This window comes from Engraulis encrasicolus, chromosome 14 (assembly GCF_034702125.1).
Source record: "Engraulis encrasicolus isolate BLACKSEA-1 chromosome 14, IST_EnEncr_1.0, whole genome shotgun sequence".
Lineage (NCBI taxonomy): Eukaryota > Metazoa > Chordata > Actinopteri > Clupeiformes > Engraulidae > Engraulis > Engraulis encrasicolus.
In genome coordinates this window covers 9,103,509-9,113,508 of record NC_085870.1, presented here as the reverse complement: position 1 = coordinate 9,113,508, position 10,000 = coordinate 9,103,509, and the positions used below count along the sequence as shown (strand labels likewise).

General features: G+C 45.4%; 1 protein-coding gene across 4 annotated transcripts in view; it reads right to left on the bottom strand.

The window, feature by feature from the left end:
* The window catches only part of arhgap9 (Rho GTPase activating protein 9), an 82,092-nt gene that overhangs the window by 44,645 nt on the left and 27,447 nt on the right, over positions 1-10,000 (bottom strand). For all 4 annotated transcript variants that reach the window (XM_063214888.1, XM_063214890.1, XM_063214891.1 and 1 more), the window contains 2 exons: positions 7,619-7,861; positions 2,121-2,204 (listed from right to left, as the gene is read on the bottom strand). In XM_063214888.1, coding sequence (XP_063070958.1) covers positions 2,121-2,204; positions 7,619-7,861 — 327 coding nt within the window. The remainder of the gene's footprint in view (positions 1-2,120; positions 2,205-7,618; positions 7,862-10,000) is intronic.

Sequence of the window (10,000 nt, the reverse complement as noted above, 5' to 3'; positions counted from 1 at the left end):
GTGCGTGAGTGTGTGGAGGTGGCTGTGTACAGAGAGGGATGGGTGCTGCTGCCTGAGCCCTTGCTAAGCAGGTGGGTACTATACCAGGAGTGCGTTTTAATATGTGACCTTGCCTCCTCCACTTGCCTCCTCCACTTGCTTCTCGTCATGATGACATCACTGACAACAGCATTATATTTCAAAATCTTGCAAAAGCTCAATTGTAAAGTCTTTTTTCTCATTTGCAATTGGGATGGTGAATGAAAAACAGTCCCTCAAAAGTTGTTGTGGCGAGGCTGACAGCTGGGAAACTTTATCGTTTTCTCCACGGAGGAGGGGCCAGGAGGCGGGACGAGGAGACAAGCACAAGTGGAGGAGGCAAGGTCACATATTGGGATGCACCTCAGGACTTGGAGCATGTGCTGCTGTGCATTAGATCAAGGGGCTTTAGCATTACAGTCTTAGCTCTGGTGGGATTAGCTAAACAACAAACAGCACTTCAGTGGACCGATGTAAATATGTAAATAAAAAGATGGCCACGTACACAGTAGAGCGTGTGTGTGTGTGTGTGTGTGTGTGTGTGTGTGTGTGTGTGTGTGTGTGTGTGTCTGTGTGAAGTAATCCCCTTTTTAATTTGGCTCCGGCTTCTCCTGTAATCTGGACCATGAGGTGGACACTCTCCGCTCGGCCAGTGTGTGTGTGTGTGTGTGTGCGCGTGCGCGCGTGTGTGTGTACTGTATGGGTGCATTTGCACAATCCCTTTCTCTGAGTTTGCATTGTTGTGCACAATCTGCCACTGTAACCACTTGTGCAGGTACTACCCATGTTTGCCTGGCTTGATACTCTGTATACGGTGTGCTATGCAGCCTTCGCAATGAGAGAATGAGTATTACACAGTCATAATGTATATTTTCACGAGCAATTAAAAAAGAAACCAGAATTACAGCATAACAGACTAACCTTTCAAAAACATAGACGACGATTGCTATAAATAACTGAAGCTTTGTACGAAAATCTATTTGCCCTTCATGCTCTCTGTATTCAGGAGTGGAATCCTCCCTTTTTCTACGGCTGATTGCTATGGCTTAGAATCCACACAGCTTACATGCAGATGATCCTCCACTGCACTCCAGTCACAGGGACACACGTCAGACAATTCTCATCTCTCGACTGTAACCAATAGCCTACATACAATTATGGACATGGTGGTAACCACTCCGTGTCCATGTTACCTAACAGTTGTATACAGCCATTGGTGTAAACTGCCATTTCTTTCTTTCACTCCTCAGCTTGTTGTCTACATAATGACAGCAATACTGTAGAAAACCAACAGGTAGAAATGTCTCAATGTCATCTGTGAAATACTGTTACGCTCAACGCATATATCTACAAAAACCGAATTTCAGGGTAACTGTTTTATAGTAATTTTTAGTGTAACTTCACGTGTAAACATGTACAGTAATATTACGTGTTTACACTGTTCATCCCTAAACCTAACCCTACACTATAGTCTGGGGTCTAAATTAACATCAGCCAAGCAGCCAAATGATTTCAGTATGGCTGGTAGAAAAGACCAACTTACTAGTCACTTTGGCCCATTAGTGAGTGCATATTTGGCTAGGAACAGGGGTGATAGTGAAAAAAATCCTGAGCCTGAAGTTTTTTCCCTGCTCTAACGACGACGACAAGATACTGCATAGTGACGTAAAGTAGGCCTATTTTGACACATTATTCAAACATTTAATAACCTGTGTATGACCATTATTCAAGCCTGATAGTAGAAGAAAACCCTAAACCTGTAACACTTTCTGAGATAAGAATAACCTAATGGCTAATTATTATCAATGTTTTTATTTTTGCAAACTCTGTCAAGCCTGAAATCAGGCATGGAGCCTGAATACTATCAGCCCTGTAGTAAGACTATGTAATATCTACGAGCCATATTGGCTAGTGGTAAAAAAAGATAATGTATAGCCCTGGTTACTGCGCAAGAACATACTCTTTCTCTTACACTTTGTTACACTGTGCCTAATTGACAAGATACAAGACGCACATTTAACAGAGTCTGCAAAATAAGGTGTAACCGATTTCAGTCGTCCTTTCTCGCTGATAAACCCACAGAAATACTGTAATGTACATACCCTGTGCATGGAGCCATTTCCCGTGCCGGCCAGAGGAAGAGACAAGTGGTCTGTGTCGCGTGGGAAACTTGGCATGGGCGAGACCTGACATGCAAAGCACACACAAACACACACACACACACACACACACACACACACACACACACACACACACACACACACACACACACACACACACACACACACACACACACGCACGCACGCACGCACGCACGCGCGCACACACACGCACACACAAACACACAAACACACAATCACACAAAAACCAGAGAAACAGGAAGACCATTACTACCACAGACAATAATAGTGCTACTCTGATCATACAGAAAGACATTTTATGGAAAAGGGAAGGTGGGGGTTCCACATTTACAGTTTTGCTTTTTGCTTTTACGGTACATTTGTTTTTGTTTTCATTGCGTTTTATTTTCCACCCAGGACCTATGATCTGTTATCAAAGCAGTCATCTTGTCTGCCAAGCCTCACCAGTCAAGAGCACCTACACATAATAAAGAAATGCAGAGTTCATTCAACCCTTAGAGAGCACTCTGGGACAAAATACACTCTAGAGGATGTTAAATCAACTCAGTTTTTTTACTGTGTGTAGATCACATGTGTAAGTAGTACACATATCATAATACAACATGGCAAATGTTTCGACTCAGCCCTTAAGGTTTGTGTACAACAACTGCATCCTATTAACACACACACACAACACACAGTAGCGTTCGCTCAGGATAGTCAACGTGGCATACCACACCAAAAAAAAAAACAGTAGTAGTATGTGCCCAGCAGGGCATCAGCTGTTCTCGTTTTGAAACGGTTGCCCCATCCCCTCCGTTGCATCACTGGAGCTTATGAAAGCCTCTCCAAGCGCTCATCTCCAGCCCAGAGTCAGACCAGACAGCAGCATTATAATAACCAATACAATACCAACAGGGGCTCAGCCAGCGCCATCAAAGCCGTGGACTTTGTCCAGCAGCATCGGAGATGAAAACACAAGATGCTGGAGCCTGGAGGGGAGGTGGGGAGGAGATGGGGAAGGGCCATGCCTGGCTATTCTGATGAGGTCTTAGGAAGCCTGAGCTGGAGCTTCAGTAGGCCAGGCGGGGATGAAACTCTTCAAAGGTTTTCTGCTGAGTCCGTCTGTACTATAGTACTCTTGATTAGAGGGGGATAATCATCTTGTGTAGGCTACAGCTACATATTCCAGGCAGATGGTACTGCAGGATGGTTGGCCATAGCTGGCACGGTGGGGCAGTCTAGACTACAAGACCAGGCCAGACCAGACGCTTTCACTTTGTTTCACCTCATGCAAATCACTTTGCCCTCTCTCTCTCTCTCTCTCTCTTTCTCTCTCTCTCTCTCTCTCTCTCTCTCTCTCTCTCTCTCTCTCTCTCTCTCTCTCTCTCTCTCTCTCTTTCTCTCTCTCTCTCTCTCTCTCTCTCTCTCTCTCTCTCTCGATCTCTCTCGACATGCATGGTCTGACTTCCTGGTGCAGGGTGAATTATGTGAGCTTTAAAACTGGCCCTGTGCTCAATCAGTCTCTAGGTGCATGCTGCATGTACACGGTACACAACATACAAGTTGTTTGCTGATGTTTTGCAAGAGGTTGGGGAATCCAAAGCCATTTAAGCACACTAGCTCTACAGTGTAGTCGCTACAGCCCTGCTTTAACCCATTTATATGTAGTGGCTTCATAAATAGGTAAAGCATGAACAAAAATGACTTGAGGATGTCTCTCATTTTTTTGGCAATGTCGTTATCTGGGGAACCTCTTTGTGTGTGTGTGTGTGTGTGTGTGTGTGTGTGTGTGTGTGTGTGTGTGTGTGTGTGTGTGTGTGTGTGTGTGTGTGTGTGTGTGTGTGTGTGCGTGCGTGCGTGCGTGCGTGCGTGCGTGTGTGCGCGCGCGCACGTGCGCGTGATTGCCTAATACACTTACCTGTACTTTACTGTGACATTGTGAGAAATTTCCACCCCTATCATACTCTGTACACTGCCTACTTCTACATACAATATTATATCATAGATATATCTGTCAACACTTGTTCCAGGTCATGTTAAGATTGTCTACCTTAACTGACAGAGTATGTTTTCTGCATTGGTCTATCCCACAGAATGTCTTTTTGCACAATTACCTTTTTTTTAAATGTTTTATCTTTACTATTTTAATTTTCCCCTCCCTGACTATTCCTGTGTTATTTGTGTCTTGAAATGTGGGCATTTGTGTATTTATGTAAGCTACTGGATACCTGAATTTCCCCCTGAGGATCAATAAAGTTACTCTACTCTACTCTACTCTACTCTACTATCTGTGTATTTAATATTCTGGGACAGGGTGTAGAATTTTGAACAGCTCTACTATTCTCTGAAAAGACTTAAAGTGTATATCTCAGGTTAATTTTTATTCAAAATAATGGACTTCCTTTGATAGTTCTACCACTTCAACAATTATCCATCATTTTTTTCATGCAACAGGGCATAAGAAAATGAAATATAATGGGGAAAAGTGTGTATTTTCAGTAACATGTTCAAAGAATTCTAATCTATTGTGTGACGTCAGGCGAGGCCATTCAGTAGCCCGCAGTAGCGGTAGCCCTGTATTCTGTACGGTGTGTGATTGAATTATGCCGTACGGGTATGAAATAAATATCATTGCCAATATTATATCATGACCGCTACAGGGTGCCATGTGACCGTGAGGCAGTAAAATAGCCTACCAGTGTTCGAACTATACCAAAAAAAATGGGGGGGGGGCGGTGAGTGGTTACGCTTGCGCTTGCCTCAAAGTGCGAGTCTCGAAGGGCTAGGCCTACCATGTGATTTCAAATTTCAAGTAGGCCTACTACACTACAAATTACCAGACGTTGTTAGTATCAACCTTTAGTAGGTCTATCCATTTCAGCATCATATCCAAGTGGGAAAGAATGTAAACAGCGACAAATGATAAATAAATGAAACCGTTTGGGTGAATCATTCGCTCCAAGCTTTTTAACGGCAAGGTGCAAAGCAGTCGGCTGCATTGTAAGAGTGCCAGAGATTACCAAATTCAAACGACTGCAAAGCAATCTGTCTGGGCACAGCGGAAAGCACCTGTGCGGTCCACACAGCCGTCAGCAGAAAACGAATGAACCTCCCTTGCAATACGTCCGAGAACATCAGTACACCGTATGTCAAATGGCGCATTTGTCTACTTGTTTCGAGCACCACGTTTCATTGTCATTGCCGCGAGTTTCTGACAAACCACATAGTTGAGCTGCACAACGTGACACTATCATACACAACATGATGAAGCGCCCCCCTCACGTTTGACATCCTCGGGCCGAAGTGTCATAAGGGGCCGGGGGTAAAGACTGTGAACATAGTGACACACACTTCACAGTGGTGTTGGTGAAAACGAAACGAAGTTGCCTCCCACGGCCCAAACGCAAAATAATGCCGAAAATTGAATGCCCCCTCAGTTGTCCTGGCTAGGGCAACTGGCGCGTTATCACTGCTCAGCACTTGCATTGTACTCGCGCTGCACTTGTCTCACAATGCAATCAGCTGCGTGCTCCGGGCGAAATTGTGAACTCTCCTAGCCAGGCTGCGCCCTCCTAGTGACGCAACACCTTCGGCGCAAGTCTATGATAATCAGGCTACAAAAACTCTCCCACCTTGTGGACACAGAAGGGAACAATTTGAAGAACGCGTTTCAGACGGACGGACAGACATAGCCTACCCTCTTATAGAGATGCTGGGACGCATCTAAAAACGTGGATCCAACGCGCGTAGTAGGAAAATAGAGACTGAAAAGATACAACCAAAAGGCTCTACTCGAAGGCTCCAGCCAACGCTGTTGAAAGATTGTTTGCCTCTCTCCCATGCCATCTGAATGAGAGGCTTTTATCAAACGTCATACCAAATCTACATAGGCCTAGGTTAGTTTTGGTATTTATGTTTATAGGCCTATTTGATCTGGCGACTATTGTTGTTTTACTGTCTTGCTTGAACCGCTCTGTTTGGATTACTTGAAGACTTTCCATGGATTATCCTGCATCGTCTCAGTGCCGTGAGTAACCTGGAACATAAGTAGGCTATATCATCAGAGGTGAGCTTAGTCACTTTTGGCCGCGAGAGACTTGGAAGGTTTGGATTTGCGCCACACAACGTGGATTATTGAAACTGAAGACTTGATTTCTTCTATATGGATACTTTCGTTTGGTAGGCCTATAATAACGGACAGTGCAGTTTTTTTTGTGACACACAGACTTTTTTTTTTTTTTTTCAAGGAATATAGGTTAACCGAAATAGTCCCGCCGCCGCGTGGGTTACCTATGCTATTGATTTGTGACACGCATGTGGGTGACCTTTATTGAAGTTGCATGTAATTCTATTGAATTGAAAATAGGCCATGTGATTTTTACAACAGCGACATGACTCGGGTGGTATACTTTAGCCTACTGTTTTGCACCTAGGAAAAGTTTGACGCGATTTCAGCACCATGGACAGTCACTCCCCAGTCGGGCGAAAAGCACCACATTTTAGGCTATGCAGATCATTTCAAGAGACCCGTTTGTGCTGTTTGTAATTTAGGTAGCCTATTGCATTTAGCTGACACGATATTGGCAGTTAATTAAAAATGATTAAAAGCAAGCCCAAAAATATGAAGGGATTAGTAAAAAAAAAAAAAAGAAGCCCATGTCGCATAGCCTAGTCTAGCCTATAGGTCCAAGCAGAATTTGCAACCCTGCATGAATAGCATTTCTACTAAAACTAGTTGGCCAAAAGTTACTAAATCATTTAGACGTTGTTACAGTACCCTGCATGAGAAAAGCCGCACGATTACCGGTAGTTGCGATTTCTATTATAGGCCTGCAGGCCACGGCCGTTATATCATTAGTGATCGTCACCTCGCCTATGTAAAATTCCAGGCAAATAAAATTAGAACGTTCACCCATGGCCTCGCCTGACGTAGTCGCCAGGTTACGGTTAAACCCACATTTGCCACAACAAACAACAAAAATCGTTGTTTAACATCGTTTTTGGAGGGACTTAAATATGTGGATCATTTATTGAATACAGTGTGTACACATCGATCCAAAGTAGTGGTTAACCTGCGATATACACTTTAACCACCATAGTACAACACTGCTATGACATTCCAAAGAGTGGCGTATCTTAAAGGGTTAAACCAAAGAGGTTGGATATATAAGAGGAATCGAAACACGGCCACTCAATGCAAAAGCGTGTGCTCAAAATTTGGTTTCCTAAGGGGGCGTTGTCCCTCCTTCTTCTTCTCTTTTCATGGTGTTTGCACAAGACGTGCGCTACCGCCATCTACAGCACTAAGGGGACTCCATTTATTCTCTACCTCAAGACTCCGAAGGTCTACCTAATTGAAGGTCTCCTAAAGGGGCGTTCACCCGTCGTAAAGTGGATACCGGAAAAGAACCCACCTACTTTATCTCACTCTCATATACGATTCTCTGGTTAAACTATGACTATGCCAATAAAGTTACCAGGCTGGGGATGCGCTGGCGCTCTTTGGCACGGCGCGGCGGCTTCCAGGACCTCTCCTTGGTGACGCTGTTGACGTAGTAGGCCCGCCCCGAGGCCGGGTCGCGGTACTGCTCCCACAGGTCCAGCACCTGCAGGGGCCACTGGCCCGGCCCGGGGCTCGGAGGCTCGGGCTGCGGCCGCCGGAACGTCTGCAAGGAGCCGTAGCTGGACGACTCCTGCAATGAATGATGGGGGCTGTAGTCCTGTGAGGGGGAAAAAAAGAGGACACATTACAGTAGTTGAGGGTCACGTACAAAAATCGGTAGGGCACCGAGTTACACTACACCAGCGACCCGAGTTTGATTCCGGCCCGGGTCATTTGCCGAACCATCCCCGTTTCTCTCTCCCTGCTCATTTCCTATCCCTAAGTAACTGTCCTGTCCCAATAAAGGCATAAAAAGCCCAAAAAATATCTTTAAAAAAAGGGATAATGACAAAAGCATCCTGCAACTGGACGACTCTTGCAGTGAATGATGGGGGGCTGTTACAGTAGTCCTGTGGAGACGAGAGAACATGTCAGGTGAGGGACAAGCAGAGGCGGACTTTCAATTAGGCATACCTAGGCAATTGCCCAGGGCCCCTACCAAATCTGCCCTCCGCAGAGGCCCCAAATGTCACACCAGTCGTGGTAGACATGCAAAAAAAGCAGGCCTGATATTAATGTGTCACTTATGTAAAGTAATCAAAGATCTAGGTATATGTGACAAAGCCCTTGACTGTCACCAAAACACCGAATTTTATGTCTATATAATGACTTTTGAGGGCCCCATGTTTATATTTCGCCTTGGGCCCCAAAATGGCTAGATCCGCCCCTGGGGACAAGCTTGACTAGTGAAAGTGCAGTGAAGGCCCACCTGGGGAACTCCAACTCCCATTGTCATTGATTGTGAGACAGCACTCCACAGCACACAATGCTCACTGCGCACAACGAAATTGCACTTATGCCGCCTCACTGCGCAAGCCTGCTACACAGAGTGCTGGTGGTGATGCACTAACAAGCAATGAAGCATCTCTGCCCTGCCCTCTACTGTTATTACATACTCAGAATATAGAAGGTGGTATGATAGGGGGGCCCTGTGGCACATCGCGCTAAGCATAACATATGGGCTTGCATGCCCACGGGGTCCCCGATTCGAGTCCTGCCAGGGTCATTTCCCGATCCCATCCCGTCTCTCTGTCCCACTTGCTTCCTGTCACCGTCTCAGACTGTCCTATCAAATAAAGACATAAAAGCCCCCAAAAAATATATATATAAAAAATAAATAAAATAAAAGGTGGTATGAAGTCAATGAAGTCTAGCACCTTATTTGACATGTAAACATGCCGTTACCATCTTTTGGCTTTGTAGGGCAGCATAGGACTGTAAACCCGGGAAACAGATGAGACACAGGAAGTGTTAGAGGTCGCCTGAGGAGAGGAGAGGAGGGGACCATATAAAGGACCTACAGTATAAACTGTATGTGGCCTGGCACAGGGCTACTTAGCATTAGCTAGGCCTAGGACAAAATAATCAGACAGAGCCCCCCATCCCAACAAATACCGCTACATACAAAGTAATGACGACCAAATTCTGTGCCACCTCTCACCCTGGGCCCAGGACAACTGACCCCTTTGTCCCTCCTCCTGTCAGCTTCCCTGGCCTGCCTGACACATGGGTCTGGTGACAAAAAGGCTCCTTTGTGGACGATGTTCCCTGACTGCTGCAGACCCATCCCAGAATGGAGAAGTGTAGAGACATGACGCCATCTTTGATCAATCATTTGGTGAATGTGTACTGTTATGTGTGTGGGAAAAAAACGAAACAAAGAAATGTGCATGTGAGTATGTGAGAAGAGTGTTGGGGACTTTTTTATATGCTTACACCATCTGACGTTACACGTCGGGGCATTTATAGAAGTAAGAGAAAACACACACACACACAGTCCACACAGACTTTCAACAGATGCACGGTAATGACAGCGCGAGTGTGCATTTAGGCATGTATGTGCTCTGCACATGTGAGTGAGTTCATGTGCATGTGTGCAAAGTGTCGTCCATATGAGGACAAAGCTTGCGTGTGTACTTTACCATGCGTGTGTGTGTGTGTGTGTGTGTGTGTGTGTGTGTGTGTGTGTGTGTGTGTGTGTGTGTGTGTGTGTGTGTGTGTGTGTGTGTGTGTGTGTGTGTGGTGTGTGTGTGTGTGTGTGTGTGTGTGTGTGTGTGTGTGTGTGTGTGTGTGTGTGTGTGTGTGTGTGTGTGTGTGTGTGTGTGTGTGTGTGTGTGTGTGTGTGTGTGTGTGTCTACGTACATGCCTGTCTGAATATGAAAGTAGCAGCACAGTGCCCTGGCTGAGAGAGGATGTG